The sequence below is a fragment of the Sceloporus occidentalis genome, unplaced genomic scaffold (assembly GCF_023333645.1).
Source record: "Sceloporus occidentalis isolate IW3139 unplaced genomic scaffold, rSceOcc1.0.p SCAF_29, whole genome shotgun sequence".
Lineage (NCBI taxonomy): Eukaryota > Metazoa > Chordata > Lepidosauria > Squamata > Phrynosomatidae > Sceloporus > Sceloporus occidentalis.
Genome location: NW_028317009.1, coordinates 2015809 through 2039674, shown reverse-complemented (window position 1 = coordinate 2039674; position 23866 = coordinate 2015809). Strand labels below are relative to the sequence as shown.

The 23866-nt window shown below is 37.8% G+C and overlaps 1 protein-coding gene across 1 annotated transcript; it reads left to right on the top strand.

Moving 5' to 3' along the window:
• The first annotated feature begins 2883 nt into the window (after window positions 1–2883).
• Window positions 2884–18372, top strand: LOC149299111 (putative NADPH-dependent quinone oxidoreductase VAT1L). The gene is made up of 9 exons (XM_089486517.1): window positions 2884–3107; window positions 8740–8869; window positions 10465–10680; window positions 13661–13803; window positions 14372–14475; window positions 14819–14874; window positions 15303–15497; window positions 16230–16313; window positions 18274–18372. The coding sequence occupies exons 1-9, from the start codon at window positions 2884–2886 to the stop codon at window positions 18370–18372; spliced, it is 1251 nt and encodes a 416-aa protein (XP_089342643.1).
• Window positions 18373–23866: the final 5494 nt, after the last annotated feature.

Here is a 23866-nt window from a genome sequence, read left to right as displayed (position 1 = left end):
CCATGGAAACAGCTTCGCTGTACCTGTTGTATAGGTTGCCTGGTAAAAAAAAAAAAAAAATGTATTACGTCTGGCTTGGCCCTGCAAGCTTGTGGAGAGCCCCTCAGCAACAGGCCACTTAACCACTTATTTGCCGGAGCATACATTTAATGTTTACTGTAAATAAAGAATATTTTATCATCATAGAATTCTAGTTATGTTTTATTTTCTAAATTAGTTTGTATAACACTGCATTATTATTATAGTATTATTATTATAATTATTATATTATAATACAAGTAGTAAAGTAATATAACTGGGATACTGCTGTTTTCGTACTGCAAGGCATAGGCATATGGCTTTCCTGAATTTAAGATGAGACTTAGGACTGATTAAGTTTTATAGCAGAGAAAAAATGTGACATAAACAAGAAAGACAACTTAACGCATAAAAGGTAGTATAATGTAATAACACAATTATAATGAAACATTATTCAAAGAGATGTACTTAAGGGATTTTGTTTTCTTTAATATACTGCTGTTTCTGGTTGTTCGACATACGTAAGAGAAGGACACAAACTGGTTTTCAGTGCTTTATCAATCAACACATAAATGAAAATTGTGATGGAAAGTTCAGGGACTGTAAGTAGGTGCCGAGACCGTTCTTGCAATAAATAATAATTTTCGGAAATACGGGGATGAGTCTGAGTTTTACGCAGAAAATATGTATTTCAATGTATACTAAGCACTTGTATCAGAAGAGACATGGGGCTGGCATTTAAATATGTATCAATGTTTTATCTTGGGCTTTTATTTATTATAGTCTATGGAAATGTGAACATAAAATCAGTGATAGATAATTTCACTAGAAGTATTAAATCACAAATAATAAGAAAGTCCTAAACGTTGCCAAGGGATCGAGACGCTGAACCAGGGAGATGGATACAAATAAAATATATAAACGGATAAAAAATGAATAGTTTGTGATGCAAAGTGTACTGTATAGGGTGTACTTATTTTTCTTAGTGTAACATTTTCTGAACTGGCACCGACCTGATCTAGTAATCTACCGTAAGCACTCATGCCAATTTTTTCATCCTAATACCAGGTTCCCAGAGCAACTACAAAGTGACTTAATGGAGAAAAGACCTGATCGTTATAGAAAAGACCGCCAAAGGACAAGGACGTGAATTTCACATCATAAACATGGATTATCATCCAGTATTTAAAACAGTTATCTATGCCTATGCAAACAACATGTAATAGGCAGGTGGGTGTAAAAGGAGATCACTCAGGCATAATATATATTATATATATTTATATATATATCAGTCTGGAGTTATTTATAGGATGAAAGGCGCTCAGGCACTGCCGTTATCACTTGTTTAATTACAACACTTGTGTTGTTAGCTTTGTAATGTGAAGGGTAATGCTAGGTTTGGTTGGCGTGTCTAATGAATTGCTTCTATTTAATGCTTTAATGCAGTTCTTGGAAATCCGAGCAAAGATCTATTTATATGAAGTTACATTGCTAATGCTTTACAGATACGTAAAGTAAGGTAAATAGTCAATACCCCTGCAATCACAGAGTGTGTAGCATTAGAGTACCTGAACCTGTGCTTCGTAAGCTGATCAAACATGAAGAAAAGTGGTATTTTAGTACTTGAACCATCCAACAAGCAACATCATAGAAAACCGACACTCTCGGTACATAAAGGGCGACTTAGAGACAAATATTGCATATTTACCAGGTTTCCTAGTTTTGATGGGACAGACCTTCTTTGAAATCTAAATCCTCTTTTCTGGACTGGTTTCCCTCATTTCTAGAAGGCCAGGTTCTTTGGTACGTGTGAATTCCACATGGGCAATAAAACATGCAATGATCCTGGTACAAACACGAAGCATGTTTTTGACTAGGTTGGAGCAAAAATCCTGCTTTTCTCGCTTTAAAGTTACAGCAGTTACCTAGGCACCCATAGGCCATGGGGTTACAGAAAAGTCTATGAGGCGTTAGCAATGCTTGTGGTATCAGCACCAAGGACAGTGTTTGGACCAGGTAAAACAGTAAGCACCTGCCCTATATTTAGTGAGCAAATATAGGGATAGGGTTAGACAGTATCTGTCTATCTAGGCACTGGAGAAAAAAAGAGTGATTCTAAGCCCCCATCAGCTAATTAACTTGGTTAATAAGTCTTTATATTTAGATTGGTTGGTCACGCATATCACTTTGCTGGTGCTTTGGGGGTTCATGTTATGTAACGGAGTAGCTTTTCCAACTGGGGCCATGGGCTTTACTTTCTTGATACATGGCCTCTGGCTGCTTTGGAATGGGTAGACATGATGTAACATTTTCATAGAACCATTTCATTTTGTCCTCTCTCTTCTCTTTACATGGTAATCCAGTGGGTCCCTAAGCAGCATTTTACGCAGTTTCTATGGCAACATCACCTATATGTTGTATTAGCACTGGACTGTACTAATTCCAGCTTCTACTTAGCACTTGAAGACTTATCACCTAAATCTGTTATTGCCAATCTTCCCAAAACTACTGTGTTACACTGTATAGATCACACAGGTAAGTAATCCATGGTTTTTTCTGATGCATGCATTTGGTCTTTTTCTTGTCTAAGGCATTTTGTGGCCCCAAAATAATCTATGTGGCTTCCAAATGTCTCTGCCCGGCTCCTATGTTTTGCAGCAACCAGTCCACCCCTTGTATCAGCCTATACAGGCAGCTTCGTGTTGAGCGTAATGTCGAGAGTGTGCGCGCAGCATTGCTCGGGAAGGAGCGGGGCGGAGATTGGAACGGCGCAGCTTAAACGCGCATTACGGTACAACGTTGGACCAGATTCTGCAGCCATCGCCGCAGAAGCCGAGCATCCCATTGAACAGGAGCATCGCAGCCATGGCCAAGGAGCGGCCGGAGAAAGCCGAGGAGACGGAGCAGATGATAGAAAAAGAAATCGCCAAGGAGGCCTTGGAAGGAGGAGGAGGAGGAGGAGCAGGGGACGGCAAGGATATGAGAGCCGTGCTACTTTCGGGGTTTGGGGGTCTCAACAAGCTACGAGTGGCCCGGAAAGTGATGCCTGAACCCCAGGAGGGAGAGCTGAAGATCCGGGTGAAAGCCTGGTCCGGTACCCCCTTACTATTGCGTTAGGGATAGTAGATTGCGAGCTGTGTGCATAGGATGCGTGAAATCAGTGCAGAAAACTCTTGCGATGAAATAAATGAGTCCGGTTAGAAGGCCAGTGTTCCTGCAAGGGTTAATTCACTAGCAGATCCTGACCGATCTATTTTGTCTATGATGGCTAATGCTCCGGGGGGGGGGGTTAGCCTTCTCTGGTTGTGTGGTTGGTTTCAAGGGTCAACTTGCCCCTGTTACAATGAGTGCTTTGCATAATGGGTATTCTCTATGGCATTATGGGCAACCATTTTTGGCAGAAAATGGGTTAATTCTTTGGTTCTTTATCTGATTAACACATTCAATACCTTCTTCAATAATCACTGGTCATTGATCACTCTGATCATCCAGAAGATGCCCAGTCTGGTGGTTTAATACCATACATTGCCTGTTGGGCTCCCAAAAATAAAATGGTTAAACATTATAGTGAAAGGGTCTGCTGCCTCCTGCCCTTTAATCTAGTTAATAGATGAGGATGAGGATGCCTTGGAGATAGTGAAGCTGACAACATGGTTACTGGGGTGGCAGGAGACGTATATGATGGTTAGACATTGATTTCCACGCCACAGGCTAACGTATTAATAATTCTTTGCATTAAAACAAACCCACAGGTTTATAAAATCAGAATCAGGCACCTGTGAGTTGTGTTACCTATAAACATGTATGTATACTGGTGTGCATATGGTATGTAAGAGACAGGTTAACTACTCCGGTTATTTTACATGGGATATAAGTGTATAGTTTTACTTATACGTTGTGATGCCATGTTCATTCACAATCCCTGGTTTGATCACCCCATGGTTACCAAATCTCCATCTTTAATGGATCAGTTTCGTCCCTATTTTTGCTTTAACCATGGACTATAACATACATTTTATGACGATAAGAGCACAAATGGACAAATGTTATGTTGGCCCAAGCTTTGTATCAGTTGTTAACCACTTACCATTCAGTGGGTCCTCTTTATGATGGCCTTGTCTCTCTCTCTTCTTACAAGGTTTGGTCTACTAAAACAAATGAAAAAAAAATAATTTTCATTTTTAATTAATGATCTAATTATGTTTGATGGCAGTTTTTTTTAATCAAACTGTTGATGCTTTAATTTTGGGGAAGTAATTGTGTTGAAATGATGGTGTCCAACCATGACCATGTTTTCTAATCAAATAGATCCTTTAATGGTTTAGCAATGCCTCTCTCTTTCCCTTATATCTCCTAAAGAGAATGAGATATAGGGACCAAAATGTAGTTGATGATCTATTGTTAAACTCGTTTTACATAGAAATCATTTAATTAAATGCAGAAAGTAATGCAACTAGCGATCGTTTCCATCCAGCCTTTCATCAAATATTTCTTTGACATTATTTTCATGGACCTTACAAAAGAGTCTCTCTCGAAGGGTTAATCTTTGTTTTGTAGATATGGCGCCCATCTCCCTAGCAACAAAATTCCTTTGCTTCTATAGAACAGTAATGCTTGAAATTAAACTAAGCTTATCTGAATATTTAAATCATTTCAAAATGTTGTCCAGGGGGTAAGTAAACTGTCCATACCTGGGCACTGGCGTCCATGACAAGGCATTTAGTCCAATGTCCTTCACGAAGAATGCTTCTGCCTACCAAACATGAGAGGGTCTTCCATTTCCACTAGGTCTAGATTTTACACGCCAGTATACTCAATAAACCCATAAAATTGTGTTTACAGCTAAAAGTAACCTGTATATAAATGTAATAAAACCCACCTTGTGTGCATTCCATTGGAGCACTGATCTGAACTTCATGTTCTCATGAAAGAAGGATGTAGAGAAGACAATGGAGAAGATCTATGGACAGACAGAAGTCAACTCATTTATCTAGTACATAAAAAAGAAGAGAGTAAAAATCAAATTTTTAATAGCTAACAAAGATTATCTTCAGTAAGGTAAACTAGTCCCTAACCTATACATTACATTTATTTATTTCACCAACTGGAAATCAATGGTAACCAGGTCTAAATTATTTTACTGATACTAGAAGTTGATATATATATATATATATATATACATACATATATATACATACATATGTACACATTACAGCTATTTTGTCTCAAGGGAAATTATATATCTTAGTTTGATGTTCTGTGTTTATGCTTTCTAAACAACAAAATGAAACATTTTTAAAATGTTAAGAAATATTAGGTTATTATTATCTTGTTAAAGTCAAATATTTAAAAAAGTAAAACATAAATATTTTCACCAGGGAAGCAGTTGTTAACAGGCAGATAAAATATTTTATAAATGATTTTTTTTTTTTTTAGCGCGCTGAATTTAACCCTGTAGTGGCGAGGCCTCAGTGGCAGAATATTTGTTAAGCATATTTTCCAGCTTGCTAGAAGGGATTTAGGCGAGCATGTGACATGGTTTAATGCGTGAATTGGAGCCGAGGCCTGGGAAACACATACAGGATCTAACGAAAGAAAAACAACATGCGCATAAGAGACGCCAATAGGATTTCAATGTCTTGTGACGCTGCCTCCTACTTAAAGTAACAGTAATGTTTACAACGGTTCTTGGCCTATATGAAATAGAACATTTGGAGACGGTTACCCACTATATGATTGGAAACATGCATTTGCGAGCCGTATCATTATGGGAGCTGTACGGAATTCATTGATACCTCATTGCCAATGGATTATTCAGTGTCAGACCACCTGCAAATAGGCACTATGCATATATATGGGCAGTTGCTTTAGGATAGTGGTATATGTAGAGCAGAAATACTTTGGTAGTTTTTTTGGCTGATTTTCTGCTACAAGTATTATTATTATTTATGGTTTTATATAGCGCCATCAAATTCCGTAGCACTTTACAATGGGTAGACAGGACATTACATGAATAGTATTCATTCAAGACACCCTCTGGAATATAGGCATCTACCTCCGCCACAAAAAAAGAAAGAATAATAATAAAAATGTTGAGTGGCGCATGGGCTTGCAGTGGTTAAATATCATTATTAAGTTGAAATTCATTATTAAGTTGGACAAGTCATCATGGGCTTGCAGCGGTTAAATATAGGGGGATCATATTAAGTTTGACAGGTCGTCATGGGCTTGCAGCGGTTAAATATAAGGGAATCAGTATATGATATATATATATATATCAGTCACTAGTATCAAAGGCCTGCCTTAAATGAATCGCAGTCCAGTTGGTAACCCTTGACACGTTGGTCTCTCATCGTCCATTGACAGTCTTTCAGTTTGGAAAATAATAATTATAGAGGGAAGAAACGTCTGCATATAACCCTGCGTTGTGTCAAAAATTCCAAAGATGAGCGATGAGCGTTTAGATTTCCCAGCATTTATTACTATCTGCTCTCCTCTTGATTTTTTATTGTTTGTAGAGCAGCCCAGACACTCGCCGGTTCCTGTGACGCCCGCGCTGACGTACAAATTCTAGTCTGAGCTTTTAGTAATTAGTTCTGCAAGCATTCTAATACTTCTGACAAGTCCCGGGCCTTGCATCAATCTTCCAAAATGAAACAGCATGACTCATTTTACAAGCGAAGGTCCGAAATGCCACCGCTCGAGATGACTCACGGACAGCCTGGACGGATACGATAAAACCAAGCCAATCCGGTTCCGCTTTATACTAGCCAAAATCTGCTGTGAATTGAGAGCTGGAGAAGAACCGGGTTGTGTCAGCTCTTAAACCCTTTTATATTTGTTTAGGATTTAAAATCTCATAATTATATATATATAAATATAAATATATACTTTATAATCAGATTTTAGGTTTTGTATCTTGCGTTGAAACCCACAGACAAAACCAACCAAGTATTGGAGACCAGTTTCTGGGCACAGACGCTGGTGGTATATAAAGAAAGGTTCCTAATTGGGACAGACATTCCCTCATTCCTCCCCAAATGTCCCTCTTTTCTAGGAGTTCAGAATGTTGGCCGGGTATGAGTGTATCAATATATACATCCCTGAAAATCATCATAATCGGTAGAGAAACAGCAGAAAACAGGTTAATTTCTGTTAAAAAAAAACTAAACAATTTATCTTTCTTTTTCAGTTACCAAAAAGTCATATAAAAAGGTCTCGGTAAAGTCATGCCTACGAGCCACACTCCCTAAAACAAGTGTCCCTTCTCATTCCATCCGAAATCCTGGGAGGCGTGCATACATCAAACACGTGGGCACAATTCACTTTTTGTATCCACGTGGTTATGGGGGTCTACAAGTCAACTGCTGGAATAAATTATAACAGCGAGTAAAACAAAGGTCTTAGACGGACACAAGAATACGTTATTTAGCGGTGACTCCGTCCACTCGTACGCAGAGGTCTCCGCATTCTCCCAGACACATTCCAACTACTCCTAACGTGATGCAATTAAAGTGCATTCAACGGATCAGAGTTCATTAAAGGATCAAGAGGGGGGAACACACAATAAATTAATTAAAAGGGTATAATAAATAAGAGGCCAGATTAGCATACAATCTCGCCCTAGCACACGTTAATTCTTTATATCTAGAGTACATTGGTTTGTGCTGATATTTCACTTTCATTTTTGGATACCAACTAAAGAAGCTATTCCAAAACCGCTAATTTCAGGACAAAATATATATAATTTTTTTTTTATTTTTTTTTTTACACCAAATCCCATACTTTTCAAGGTACCCGGTGGAAAATTGACAACTTAATAAGTCAAAATTCTACATACAGTAGTAATGGACATTGCTATCCATTACATTAAATTATATTTCTCCAATTTTTTTTCTATTTGTATTTCCCCCCCCGCCCGATTTTCAGTAAACTCATTTTTTAAATAAAACTAATATCACTTAAGGAATGTCAAGTAATAAAATACTGTTTTTTTGTCCCAGAAAATACATTTTGACAGTAATGTATATTTTTAAATCAATATCTTTTTATATTTAAATGTTTCTTTTTTCATGATATTTGATACAGATTCATTTCTTAAAAATATATTTCTCTTTCCCTCATTTTATTCCTTTCTTCCAAACTCCATTTAGAGTTTAATTCCTTAATTCATTTTGTTGCTTTAAACACGGTATTTTTATAAATAGCCGTTTTCTGCTATGTTTATAAAAACATTCCTCTATAACGTACGGTGTAGAACTTGGAAACTCTTTAGTAATTATTTCAGACAGTAAATGGCTTGACGTGATGTTAATGTCTTTAAAGCAACTTAATGGTGCACACTGTTTTAATTATCTTCAAGTCTTTTCTTAGTGGAGGCTAAACTGTTTTGGGTGAGTGAATGAACTTCTGTACGAGACTCTCTTTAGATCCGGGGCAAAAAGACTTCCGTTGTCTTATAATATAAAAATATAAAAATAACACTATCAAAAAAATAAAGCAAGGTTTGGTAGAGCATAGATGAGAAATCAATGAAAAGTGAGCAAAATGGGTGGAAAATGTTCATATGTTAATAGACTCTACATGGAGCAACCAGAGTTACCATCAACAATCTTAATTTATGGGGCCGTTAAGATTGCTGTAACAGGGGATTGTGTAGAAAACCATAGTGTGCCGTAAATGTAATGTTGACTTCTGTCTTTCATACCTTCTCACATTTAGTGGTCTCAACTTCATCGATCTGATGGTTCGACAGGGAAACATTGACAATCCTCCGAAAACACCTCTGGTTCCTGGCTTTGAGTTGTCTGGAATTGTTGAAGCACTAGGAGGAAACGTTACCGGCTTTGAGGTAAACTACCTGGGTTATTATTTAAAAAAAAGCCATTTTAAAGGGATTCTAACGTTTCTACGTGCATTGAAACCTTGTAACAAATAAAGTCTATATACGTGTGTTCTATTTCATAATCTGTGCAACAAGCCCTAACACTAGATATCTACAACAAAAACAATGACCTCTGTTCTTGAGGCAGATGGAATAAGCAAAAATGTCAAACTATAGTGGAGACAAATCTTTACCACGGACACTTAAGATGCCTGCAGATACATAACCGATCAAGCGTTTTTTTTTATGCATTAAGCTGTAAAAAAAAAAAAAAAAAAAAAGGTCATTTTATGTGAAACTCTTGATAGAACCTTTGCTTCTAAAGTAAAGCTCCTAAAGAGGCAGAAAACCAAAATAATAACGAAATAAAGATCTTTTATGGAACCCAAAGAAAGCTTTATCTTATATATTGTGCATTTTATTATTGGTGTCATCAAACATTACTTTAGAAGGTTGTAGACCTTGGTGCAATAAAGAACAGGAACGCTTGGCCTCTGCCCAGCAGAGTTGTCGAACCGCATGTACCGATTATGATATAAGTCCCATTTTCTGCGTTTACATGTTGCCGTGATATGGCACATCTTTATTTCTCCATGACAACCTTGTTTGGCAGCGTGATTAAAAATCTGAATGAGACCCCGGACTTAACCTTTTCTCTGAATTAAAAGGAGGGTGAGGGGCTACATTTGTTGAATTCATCATTTCTCAACGGTCTCCTTTTCAAACGTAAGAGCCACTAGCACAAGCAGAAGAAAAACATTTAAAAAATTCAAGCCAAGGCCGTTCACTATAATTATCGACCACGTCAGCTGGACGTCTGGGTCTTTTGGCATTCCGGATTCATACGGGTTCAATAAAAAGATGCCTGGCCGGTTGATTACAGTGAGGACTTGGTTACCATGAGCTCTACTAACACACAAATCAGAAAAAATCCTTTTCAATTTGGGAGGAAATCTTGTTTTTTTCTCGGATTACTTATTCTAAATATTATTGTTACAACCGTGCATGCCAGTTCTAACATAAAAAAATCTATCCAAACTTACTTGGAAGGTTTTGTCACCAGCCACTGAAACAAGCTAATTTGGCAGTAAATCCTACTTTTCAACAGAATATACTGCAAATAATAATGTTTTAGTGCTCAATAAAAATCTAATTTCCTTTAAGCTTAAAAGCTGCCTCTGTGTCAGCTGTATTTCTGAACGATCTTTCGATTGACCTTGAATATTTTTGTAGATTATTATCCGATGGCACCAATAGCCTTAACATAATCTGTATGAGTCAGTAATACGAAAAACAAATACGAAGCCCGTGTTCAGGAATAAATCTATACCTTTCATGTCAGTGAGTCTGTAAAGATCTCATTAAAGGTTAGAATCTGATAATAATAGGCTACAAAAAACAAAATCCATTCCACTTAAATTATTATGCATCCCATGTGAATACCAAGTCCACAAAAAATAATAAACACAGTGGATCATACCACTCAGTCTTTTAACATTTATATGCTTTTAGCACTTTTATTATTATTATTATTATTTATTTTTTTTTTAACTGTACACCAGATAGGCGACCGTGTTATGGCTTTCGTCAACTACAATGCTTGGGCAGAGGTCGTTTGTACTCCGGCGGATTTTGTTTATAAGATTCCGGATGACATGAGTTTCTCAGAAGCTGCTGCGTTCCCGATGAACTTTGTCACGGCGTACATGATGCTGTTTGAGGTAGCCAACCTCAGAGAAGGGATGTCTGTGCTGGTTCATTCAGCAGGCGGAGGGGTGGTAAGTCTTCTGGCTCTGTTTTGGCTGTACGTATGGTAGGAGTTGTTGTTCCTTGGAACTTGCGTGTAATAACTATAAAATGCCAAATAATAATCTTTGAAAGTGTGACATCACACAGTGATTCACGTTTGGCTGTCGGACATGTGCCTCTGGTTATGGAAATCTTAGACTAGAGGGACATTTTACCAAAAACTCATTTCATATACTTTGAATAAAGTAAATTTCATTGGGAACACAAGGGATCACAGGAGTTTTAATTTAACAACAGCTGGGTTGGCGCAGGTTGGCCAGGCTTCCTATAGCTCCTGTATCTTAGTTATATTAGATTTCCTTTTATATGATGAGGGGGTTGATTTGTATTCTGTTGTTTATAATATAAAGTATCAGCTTGGCAAGGTGTTCGATTCTCAAGCATACTTTACATTTCCTGTTGGAATATAATTAAGAATAATTATAGTAATACGCGCATTCGATGCTTTAATTATTGCCGGTTGTGGCTTACGTGTTCATACCTCCCACCATTTCCAAGGGCCAGAAAACATTGCGTTGAGGGAAAACAGATGCGTTTATGATCATATTCAAAATTAGCAGCACACCAGAAACCTTTTAATTCTGTGTAAAGATTAAAGCGTACATCCGGCAGGGTACAATTCCATGTGTCTATGGCTACCAAGATGCTTTGAGTTGAGGTTAGTCCTTAACAGACCCAGAAGTGATCTTCAGGCAGAAAAACAAATGTCATACCTGGGAACTTCCTAAATTAGCTAACCCTAGGAGTCTTGAAATGTTTAACTCCTTAATAGTCCATCGTGAAGATTCTATGTAGTGATTCTTTAAATGTTTCAACCAAATGGCTCTCATAGAAGTCTTCATGGAAACATTGACTTTTCATTATTTAGGTACACGCAAACTCTAAGTGTTTTCGGGTATAGTCATTGATGATTTGGGTAGGTGCCGGAACAGCTAACTTAGCAGCCATTTTTCCAAGTTCTACCTCCATGATGCTCACCGGTAATTGCTCTTTTTCCATTAGTACAGTCATGATATATTTTGATGGTGCTCTCTTGGCACCATGCATAAGGGTTCCTCCATGTTGATCTAGTCTACAAAGCACGGAACTGGCAAAAATATGTCCTACTGGCTCCCTTAAAACATTACAGAACGTCACGTATAAGGTCTCGTTCCAGCGTTATTTTTTTGTTCCCAAAGTCAAAGTGAATAGTGTTGGCGGATCCATACATCTTGATTATCTTGTGGCCAACCTCATCAGCCAGGTCGATATGCACAATTTTATATTTTTCATGGCATCTACACAGTGCATTGTATCATTGAAATCGTAGTCATTTCGTTTAAGACTTAATCGGATTGTCTATTTGGAACTACTCATTATTTTAGAGTCTATAATATGTAATTGTTGGATGAAAGGTTATGTGAACTGTTCATGTCTGTTTTGTTAGCTGCTATGATTAGCGGGTAAATTACATCGAGTTTAGAAAGCAATCGCTTCCTACGGCAGGGTAATGGCCAGTTTTTACCTAAATGTTGGCCTACTGCAAGAAGGTCCACAAATGCTGAACACATGATCCATTCAGGGGGTAATAAAAGGTCACAAAATCATTGCGCTATTGAAAAGATTATAATTAAAAAGTATGGGGTGGTGGAGTAGGCAATGACATAAATCCCATTTAACTTGAAAAGTATTAATGCAGACGGACGTGTCTGAAGATTACATTTTCTCCCAGCGTTATTCAAATTAGGGAAAGCATTTGGGAAAAAAAGTACTAATCTTTCAAATATCATTATGGCCAACGATGGGAAATTCAATCAACAAAAATGCATTTTCCTCCCTGAATGTGTAGTCCCTCTTTGAGAACCAAATCCCTCTCTTTTCTGTTTGTATAATTGTATCACATGACACCACAGAAATTCAAATATAATTAATGTGTCTAAACCCGTAATGACCCATTAGAAATAAAGTAGAGAAGTAAGAACATCACCACCTCCGACCTGCTGCCCTAGGACCTTAGATGGGAACTTCCCAGGATAGACAACCTGGAGCTCTTCCACTTTTGTGGGGGTAGAGCTAGCCACGTGTTGATGCTGGACTATTCCCAAACAACCTTAGTAGGAGTAGGAGTGGGAAGAAATATGGACGGAGAGTGGGTGTTGAGTAAGGTGGCCCAGGCAAGTAGCATTCCACCTGGGACTCTAGGTCAAAAGATAGTTCACAGGTATGCCTAGGACCTACTCAGGCGAATGGCAGGACTGCTCCAGATCGTATAAGAACCGAGGGAAAGTAGGCTTATAATCATATCTTGAACCAGTAGCAGATTTCATAATCAAGCAACACAGCTTTGTCCACAGTTGTTCTGCATACACTTGCCACAATTAGTAGCTTCCGATGTGTTGTGATTGGCATTCTAATGAAGTCATTCCTTAGATGGCATGAGAGAATACAACGTAGACAAAGAAATAAAATGTTCGCAGGAAATAACATCCCTCCAAAACCCTTATGTCCTCCTTCCGTATCATTGATTACCCTCTTTTTATAGGCGCACAGAATGATTTTTACGTAAAATACAAAGAAAAGACCTCACAATGACGTTTAAGTAGCCGTAAATGTGCATTTTATGGAAATATAATGGTGATAATTATATATGTTGGTTATAATTGTTGTTAAAGTCACCTTTGGTTGGCAAAGACACAGTTTTACCTCTTTAGAATGTCCCTTGAGAGGTTTGTAATAAGATAGTCGGCTAAAAGTGTTCTGGCCTTCATAGGATATAGAGTCATATATATATATATATATATATATATATATATATATATATATACACACATACATACATTGTTTGACTAAGCACCTGCTGATGTCTTCATTGTATGATTCATGTGCCTCTAATGTTAAGAATGTAACATCTATGGCATGAGAAAAAGTGAATGAATCCATACAAGTATGAGAAATATGTTGTGTTTTCAGGGTCAAGCCGTGGCACAGCTCTGTGCAACCATTCCCAACGTTAGAGTTTTCGGAACAGCTTCAGCCTTTAAACACGAGGCCATTAAGAATTCCCTCAGCCACATTTTTGATAGAAACGCAGATTACGTCCAAGAAGTGAAAAGGTAAAGAAAACCTTTGCTTTGTGTGGGACTCAGGATATTTTCTGCTGACAACCTCCAGAGGGAGATTAATAATAATTTAGCTGTCGTAATCCAAAAGGTATTTCGTTCTGCACATTGAGGACAAAAGAGCAGACATTTACAGACGATGGAGTATAGAACATCACAAAAGTAATGCTAGAAGCAGAGGAACAGACACTGAGAGCAGATAGTGGTCAAAGACTCTACTAACCGAATTTCATAACCTAATTTTGGTAAAGTATGCATATCCCCCCCACACCTTTCCCCAATTAAAGATAGGGTTCCCATTTTCCGGTGTTATAACAGTACTGTCAAGTTGGGGTAATGCATGAATTTTTGTCTGTCTACCAACCCAGGATCAGGTCAGTAGTAGGAGTCTTTTTAGGAGACACGTCCGAGAGTCTTTGATACATGTGCATTTAGTTGGCCAACAGGGGGGGGGCACAATTACATATTCGTAGAAGCTAATATTTGAAAGAAACCCATCATATATGCTAGTATTTTCCACTAAGTCTTTAACTTAATTCAATTTACTTATATTTTTTGGCAGAATCTCCCCAGATGGAGTAGACATTGTCTTGGACTGTTTATGTGGGGAAAACACCGGAAAAGGAATTGGTCTCCTGAAGCCACTGGGAACATACATTTTATACGGTTGGTCCTTTATTATATTAAACAGGAAAAAGTATTATAATATTGCCATTGGTGTATCATATTATTATGACAGTTCCATTAACAAATGACCTGATTCGTATTACTCGGTTATGCTGTACTACATATACACTGTAAACGCGAGTAGACGGCACCAAAATAAAAATTTTTTGTCATAAAAATTCCTGCCAAAAAAATAAAATTGGGGAGAAGAAGCTAACTCACTCCTCCGTTCCATGTGTCCAAAACAAGTTACAAACAATTCGTGTTGTAAAGTGAGAAGCCAAGAAGATATTAGGTGTTTAATGGTTGTTTTTCCCGATAAATGTTGTTTTCTTACTTTCAGGTTCATCGAATATGGTTACCGGGGAAACAAAGAGCTTCTTCAGTTTTGCCAAATCTGTAAGCGCATATATATATATATTTATATTATGGTTCAATAGGTGATGTTAGAACGAGAGGTCAAAAACTCAATCGAGATGTTCAAAGGCCTCTCTAGCATATTCATCAAATATACTTCTGTATATTTTATTATTTCTTTTGAAAGTTTAAATTACAGGAAAGCAATACAAAAACAAAATAATAAGCTTTCTTATATTTCATGGCAACAACATGCCAGTGCGATATTTTGTGTCACACGACAATTAAATGTTCCCTGCGAATGTTATAGATGGAGCATCATTTTACATGATTAAAACGTTATTTCTGGGACGGGTTCTGGCATTACAGGAATGTTAACTTCTAGCACCATATGTGGGACAGCACCTTTCATTTGACACTTAGTCCCACTTTTTGTTGACCAATAATATCTTAAATATGTATATTTTCAGTGGTGGCAAGTGGAAAAAGTGAATCCAATTAAGCTGTATGAGGAGAATAAAGTGATGGCTGGATTCTCGCTCTTAAACTTGCTCTTCAAGCAGAACCGTGCCCCGGTCATTAAAGGGGTGATGGATAAGCTCATGGTTTTGTACAATGAGAAGAAGATCAAACCGTTGGTTGATTCCTTATGGGCTTTGGAAGAGGTGGGAAACTTTTGAATCACAATTTGTGTTTAGAATAACTGAAAGTAATGTGATCACAAGTATGTCTCTTGTAATCCCTAATCTTTTTTTGAGTGGATTTAACTTAAACGAAGAATTGTGGGCTAAAGGTATGTGAGCAATGTTTTGCATATTCCTAAAATATCAATTTAAAATACCTACTTAGTAATCTGTTTCTAGGTCATGAATGTATAGAAAAATAATGTTTCCAAATACAAGGTGGAATTATACATTAAGAAAAAAAATGGAACACACGTTTTATAAGCGTACCTTTTTATATTGTGGCAATTAAAAACATTGTATTAATTTAACAACAAGTCCGATCATTGAACTAATATTGCAGTATTATTATTATAATATTGACTTTTTATAATTGATTTTCAGGCTTTGGATGCATCTTAACTTCAATATGCTGTTGAACACTATTCCGATCCACAAGCATTACTGTAATTTACCTACTAAATGATAATGCTAAAGTATAGGATGGGAATTTAATTGTGTGTCCATTATAAATCATTTAATAAAAGATCATTTCCGGGGCAACATTCTAAATGTGCAGAAATCTCTATATATACAAATGTGATGTTCTTGCTGATTGCTTTCCATTTTGCACTTTAACTCAAAATTGCCCTTAACAAATATGCATATGCAGCACAACCTAGTGATCCTAAGTGCCTTTCAAAGGTTTTAATCCCTTTTTTGTCTGTGTTACAGGTGAAGGAAGCAATGCAGAGAATCCATGACAGGGGAAACATCGGAAAGCTCATTCTGGACGTGGAAAAGACTCCAACCCCTCTGGTTAGTCAAGAAATGTATTTTATGTAATGGAAACTCGATAGTCTGATGTACAAGGGTGTCATCTTCAAATTGCTGCTTGAGTGAAGTGCTCGGAGAATCCACATTTCATCAAATAACCTAGACTTCCCATGGGGTATACTGAGGTTTGAGACAGTGAGCAACTCTGTCGGGTTTCCCATATAAGAAAAGCCAAGGTGGACTTCCGAACTCTTTACTGAATGCCCAAAGATGTGTCCTAACCTCTCTGGGCTTTTCTCAGTGTCTTAATTAACTAAACCCAATATAGTTCCATCTCCTAGATTCTAGGTTCAACCAAAACTACATGGTGATCATGTAAACCATAGCACAAAATTTATATTTTGATTATTTTTATATGATTATTGCTTATTCTTGTTAATAACATCGGTCAACTTGCATTCTCTTTTCTATCTGCCATAAGAAGTTGACCAGTGACTCCAGTACAGACATTGGACTGGACTCAATGCCAAAGATTAATCTTTTACATTTAATTGAATAGCAATCCTTCTATCAATTACAATGTAATCATTAAGTCAATGGATCTGGGGCAATCTAGCTCAATTTCTCATGTTGTTTTCCATTCTGAGGGTTGCTCTTCAGACACACTTATCTCTGGTGTTGAATTCAGTCCATTCATTCTGAATCCACCACAAGGCTAGTTTGTGTGGAAAAATCCCGAATTCTCCAGGTAAACATCCAGTAAGGTGTTTACAGAATATCCTTTTTAAAACAGCTTCCATTGTACTCAGTGGCACCATCCTCTCCACAAGGCACAAACAGTTGTTTCTCTTTTTATATTAAATAGTAGAAAAATGAACATTTTGTGTCTATGGGTGTAAACAAAAACATTGGAAAACATCTCTTGGCTGAGTACAAAGTTCTCGCAATGCCTTTAAATTTGTAGGCTAACTTCCTCAAACCACAGTTCCTAGTATTTTTTATTTAAAACGTCTTAACCCATCTTGTGCTCAGTATACATTCTGGATGATAAACAGAATATGAGACAGCGATTTACTCCAAGTCTTAAAGTAACTCTCAAGCTCCTTTCCGACCTCACATAGCGTGAATTAGGTCAATGTCATTTTTGGCAGAGACAACAAAATCTCATGAGTTTTTGGCTTAAGTTTTCAAGAATTCTTTAGATGTGACCAGCATGGTCGTTTGATTAAGGGATCTCTGAGATGCTGGAAGCTTAGCTGCACTATGGATGTGTTACCACTAATGGTCTTACAAACCCCTTTGGGACCCCTCTTGTGGTGTACCATGCACTTCTTAAAGCAATACTCCTGCCATCAAAGGCACTATAATGCATCCGTTAGCTGAGATGTCCCTTTAAATTGTCGTGGTGTCTTTATTGCAAATGCATGGGGGAAATTCTGGAGATTCCTCCCATATGCATTTGCCCCTCTGTCTGCCCCCAGCTATTTCCATGCAGGAGATTTGTTTGGCCTTGCACATGATGCGCTTAGCACCAGTCAGCTCCAGCGCAGGAGTCTATTTAGTAGATGTGTGCTTTCTTGGTGAGAACCGTCTGACCACAGATAGGGGAGAAAGCTGCTGCATCACATGTTTTAGTTTTTATTTTATATTATTTTATATTATTTTATTTATTTATTTTATATACATGTACATACATGTTTTAGTTTTTATTTTATATTATTTTATTTTATATACATGTACATACATGTTTTAGTTTTTATTTTATTTTACTTTGAACCATGCGTATGAAAGTACTTTTAAAGTTCTTCCATATGCATTATTTATTTAGGGTCTTCCTGGGACACTCAACTATATGAAATAATATAAAGTGTAGGCAGAAGCTTAGAAAAACAGGCTGAAGCTCAAAAGGAGGTTAAAAAAAAACACAAGACATCTGACAACTATGCTTGTCTTACTCTAAAAATGACTACACCGTATTATATATATATATTATAATTTTCAGATGGCTAACGACAGCACGGAAACCAGTGAAGCAGGAGAAGAAGAGGAGGACCACGAGGGAGACACTGAGAATAAGGAGCGCATGCCTTTCATCCAGTGATGGCATGCGGACAGTTGAGACGAAGGTTTGGAAGACTGGAAACCCAATTCTGTGCATCAGTGAACAAGCTTGCTGTAGTACAGTGTGTGTTGTGTTTGTCTGCAGTCAGCTGAGCTGTTGAACAATGTTGTCGTTTATGACATGGCAGTGAATGGCTGCTTGGCAAAATTTTAGTGAAGTTGGCATTGTGTGGTTCTAGCTTGTGGTAGCTTATCAAGTTTTGATCCCGGTAAATCATTACCTTTTAATGACCCATGGAACACCAGCCAGAATCGGCTGGGGGGGGGGGGGATGCACAGTGATTTTAATGAGTATTAATATCATTATTATAAAAACGCTAATGGTTTAACTGTCTCGTATCCAATGCGTTACAGCAAAGGGTTAAAAAAAAAAGTAATGCCAACTCCATAAGCTAAACGTTGCCAAAAAGCAGGATTGCCGTCATAACTCAAGTGCCAACCCCCCCCCCCCACCCTTTTTAACAGTATTACTGAGTGTCATTTTGTGAAAACATTTCCCCCTCCTGTGGTGATTAAGCCCTCTTGTGCTGGAGATGAAAACTGTTTAGAAGGGGGTTCGTCATATGTACGAAAGCTTTACAACATTTTGTTTCTGTAAATTGGCATTTCATTTGAAAAGGTGAATGAGTACTGTATTGGTCTTTAATCCTAAATTGAGTAGATATGTTGAACAGTCGCTACTTTTTAAAAGAAAAAAAAAGTGTTATCTGCCATAAAAAATACCTCATTTGATAAAAAAAAGATTGTTAAGCAGGAAACCCCCACAGCTTAATAGTGCTTATCTAACATAAAAAGTTCTACATTCTTCAAGAATTTGTATATTCATTGGAATATTTTAACTTATCTGCCGAACGCGGGAAAGGGACACATTTTGTTTTTTTGATTGTAAGCCAATAAAGTGTAAAAAATTGCATTTTAACAAGACCGTGTCCATTATCAAAATGGGCAAACATCTGGCTCCAGTTGAACCAGTTTTAAAACTGAGGGTTATTCAAGGTAATATTGTTTCAATGTAGGGAAATCTTCAGGTCCAAATTTACATTCATGGTGCCCTTAGGCACAAATGCTAAAGGTGTATCATACCATGGGAAGAATAGCCCACAATAAACTCATACATGCAAGGGGGACGTACAGACAGGACAGGACTACATTTTTAGCCATGCTCTCCTTGGTGGACCATAAACCGCCCGGAGTGTCTTATGGATATGACATTGAATATGCGTTTTGCCCCTACAACGTACTCAGTGTCCTCCAAGCAGATGTATAGTTACTAGACTAGGCACTGTCTAGCAGTATAAAGTATTCACATGTTGGGCTCATAGGTGTCCAGTTTTAAATATGGAATCTACTAAGGGTGCAACCTAGCATCTATGGCAACCTCCTCTCTGGGTCCCCTCCTGTGAACGAGGTTTCTAACTTTACAATTTGTGTTACTGCTACCATACAGTGTTATAGTACAGGGATCTCTGCCGTTATACCCAAAGAAAAGTGCAGTTTTAAAATAATTGCCCCTCTCCCATACATTTCATGTTTGCATCCATGAGTCTGTCCTGCCCTCGGCTGTTTTCTTGCGCACAGGATTCATTTTCTGATTTATGCCATAGTTAACCAACATATGAAAAAAACAAACAACAGCAGTTTTTTTCTAGCAGATGTCCTTTTAATTGACTGATATCAAACTTAATGAAAATATGAGTGAAAACAAATGTATCTTTGTTTATGTTTTTCATACCACAGTGTTTTTTTTCTCACAAAATGGCTGCCCCCTGCCATATTATTCTAGTTTGCCGAAGGCTACTTGCTCAGAAAGAATGATGACGAAAGACTAGACAGTTTTTATAAGATACATCGGCACTGTTTGGATCACATTAAATAATTTCATTAGAATCACACTGAATGCACGAATTCTATTTGAGAGCTCAAAAAAAAAAATTGCTACAATTAGCATTGCCATTAAAAATAAGCTTGTAGGATTAGTTTCGAGTAGTCATCATACAACTATCCTGTGATGGCCGACCATTGGTACTCCACCTGCTGTGAACTACAATTCCAACAATGCACAGCTTCCCATAAGGCATCGCGGGGAGCCGTAACTAGAGTGGCCATAGGTTCATCGTATTCGACCTGACGGTATTGTTGCAAGTTTGTGTTCTGTTTGTTCTGTTATTTCCTCACTGAATTCCTTTGACACCTAAATTGCTCGGTATGCCTTAACCATATTCTACGATCTGCAATCGAAGCCTGCGTGAAACGAAGCGAGATGTTGTTTGGTTTGTGTCTGTTGCTATAGAGCTCTTGTTACCTTGTGCCTAAAAACCTGTTTACATGAAAAAGTAACCTATATAAATAAAATAATCAGCATAGAAGGTGCCGTCTTTTTTTTTTTTGAGTCACTAACATAAGATACAGTGTATTCCATCAAAAAATTATCACCATGATTCACATGAGGTGACAGAACTGGAATTGACAGACCAAGGCTAACCGATACTTTAGGTAAAGAGGGCCCTGCGCGCAAGCTCACAAATGTCCTTCAAACCCTACTTTTATCAACAAGAACAGTTGGAAACAATGTGTCTACGTTGTGGTTTGAATAATTCATGCATTCTCCATAATCCTCCTTTATTAACAATGTTTAGCCACGGGTAAAACACATCGGGGACCCCCAGCCAAGTTTATGTCCAACTAGATTATGTCAACCAGTAGCTTCCCAAATCATCAACATAATCTGACCACGGAGAGCCAGGTGACTTCCACCAAAACGTGTAGACGGCCCATTTCGGTTAAAGTAAAAAGAAAAATCCATAAATCAATATTGCCCCAAAACAACGAGAAATACAATCTCAGCCTACCTGCCATGGATTTCATTTTTAAACACATCTGCTGCTCCTTGCTTGCCATATTCTTCACCAATTAGCCCATGAAAACAACGCGAAGGGATCCGGTACACGTTGGTTTGCTGGTATTATTCTGTAAGCACAAGAGACAGGCAGTATAAGTGCATGCAAATATTGCAAACTGCAATAAATAATGATAATTTTATTGTAATTTACCAGTGCGCACACACTTTTCACCGTTTTTGTACTTGGTTTGACTTCATTAAGCATTCTAAAGGGCCAACCTAAACGTCATCTCAATAATTTGAAGGTGCCTTTCCATTTAGACAAAACAGTATTCTCTAATTTGTTGAGCAAATTAGTTTTGCACACCTGCCGTTTTATTTTCTATAGAGGCTTAATCACACAACACAGCCTTTTAAAATACTATTTTTTCTTATTCTATGGCTGTAACCACTGACATATTCTGCGTAGGCCAAGGCGGCAGGTCCAGGGGTGGAGGCAGCCCCTCTAGAGCATAATAGGAAGGTTCAGGCTCCGTGTAACACCACTCCTCAGTGGGCCAGGAGATCCCTTACGTTACCAGCCAGCCCATTAACACTATGGAGAGCTGTACCCAGCAGAGTCCGCCATAGTTTTCTTCCGCTCCTCTCTTCCTTTAAAAATGGAGAACTGGGATATGATGTCATCTCGTGACGCCTCGAAGCAAGGACAACGGTCCGGAGGGTGCACCAGGCAGCTCGGCCCTGGGTTAAGCCTAAGCGCAGAAGGAAAATACTTCACTGGTGGTAGCCTGTAGTAGTTCTTGCTATTGTGTGTCCCATTAAATACTTTTGAGTGAGACAAATTAGACTATTTTTTGGAAGGGTCTTGTCATTGAGCAGTCCCAAGAATTATGCGTCTAATGCTGCATTTAGTTAGGAATTGAACATTTCCACTCCCCCTACAATGTTTAGTGAATACAACCCTAAAACACCATAATGACTGGCAAGGATACATTACAGGACTGGAATTTGTAGGCAAAATTAAATCAGATGTGCCAAGTGTGGCCGCTGCAAAAAAAAAAACTGTCATGTGAATTGAAGGCCAGACTACTATTCATAGACTACACTGAGAACATACATCACTCCTGGAGGACGATCTGTGGCAAGAATGCGTGCTTTATTTATGGCATACATTAGGCACACTAAGAATCTTACTGAAAGGCCCTAATTGTACTTCCTTCCTACGGAAAACATCAACAAAACGTCTTTAGAGCTTAGCTCTTTACTGTGAAGGAAAGGAAAAGTGTTACATTAGAAGGTTTCGAGCGGCAACGCAACATTTTACCAGTTAATGTTCAAGGTAACGCTTTTAATTTGCATTCAGAAATACGTCATATATACATACACATACATATATACATACATACATAACCTATATATATGCACACATACATATCTAGATATCAGGGTTGGACTGGCGATGACGAGGCGGCCCAGGTGGCTTCTTGAGGTTAGTGGGGTTGAAGGTTGCATATGCACACACCGGAGCAGTCGCTCACGCGAGTTTGAGGTGCTGTTGGACAGCGGCCCAAAGGGCATTTGCTTGGTATAACGGATGGCCAGTCTGGGCCTGATATCTTTTGGAACCTCATTGCATCACGCAACAGGCCTAACCATTTTTCTTCTGTCTCAATGATTTGGAAAACATTAGGTACACTCAAGTCAAACCCAGCCATGAGGTATCAGCTTTAAATGAATTTGCCACTGAATTGGTCCCTGGAGCCAACAGGTGAAATCAGGTTCAGCAGACGAGTTGGACCTCATCTTTGTGAATATATAAGACTGAAATTCCCGACCTTGAAGCAAAAATATGTAATGCATATTTGTGACAAATCACTCACAAGATGATGTTCAATGTTCATTTTATTTTTTGTATTTTATACATTTTTACAAAAAAGCCAACGCTTAAGTTTTCTTTTATCAACATATTTTGCAAAGATTTTGCAATCCGTATTTGGTGAAGATCCTTTAGGTTGGAACAGACAAATCTATGATAGAAGAATATTTGGGTCAACAATGTATATATTTTTTTAGACATTTTTATCCTGTTAACAATAAGAAACCTATAGCTTTATCCAATTTAGTGGAAATATACAGACTATTTTCTATGAAGGAAATATATTGTATACCAAACATACAGAAAAGTACAAGAAAGTCTTTGATGAGCCCAGGTGTTTTAACCATATCCTCCTGCTAAATCCTCCATTTATACGCGATGTAAACATCTTCCGTAAACTTTCAAGTGTCCATGTTTTCCGCAGTGGAACAGCAAGTGAAAAGATGTATTCATTCATGGAAAAATACTCACAGCATTAAAAAGTAAAAAAAAAATTGAGTTCAAATATGTGAAGACGGCATGAATTTAAGGGGAAAAAAAAAGGAGCAGAGGGTGATGAACAAGGAGACCTTATGCTTTTGCCAAGTAAAGTATTTTAACACATTGGTTAGCAAAGACCCAAGCCAGCAGTCCAAGGCCACTTCTATAAAGCTGTCCTAAGTCAAATGTAGGAGAGCTGGATTCTGTACCTTCCTTCTTTCAATATTCCAGATCCTAAGATTCTATATTAGAATCTTTTTAAGGGTCTCATCTAGAAAC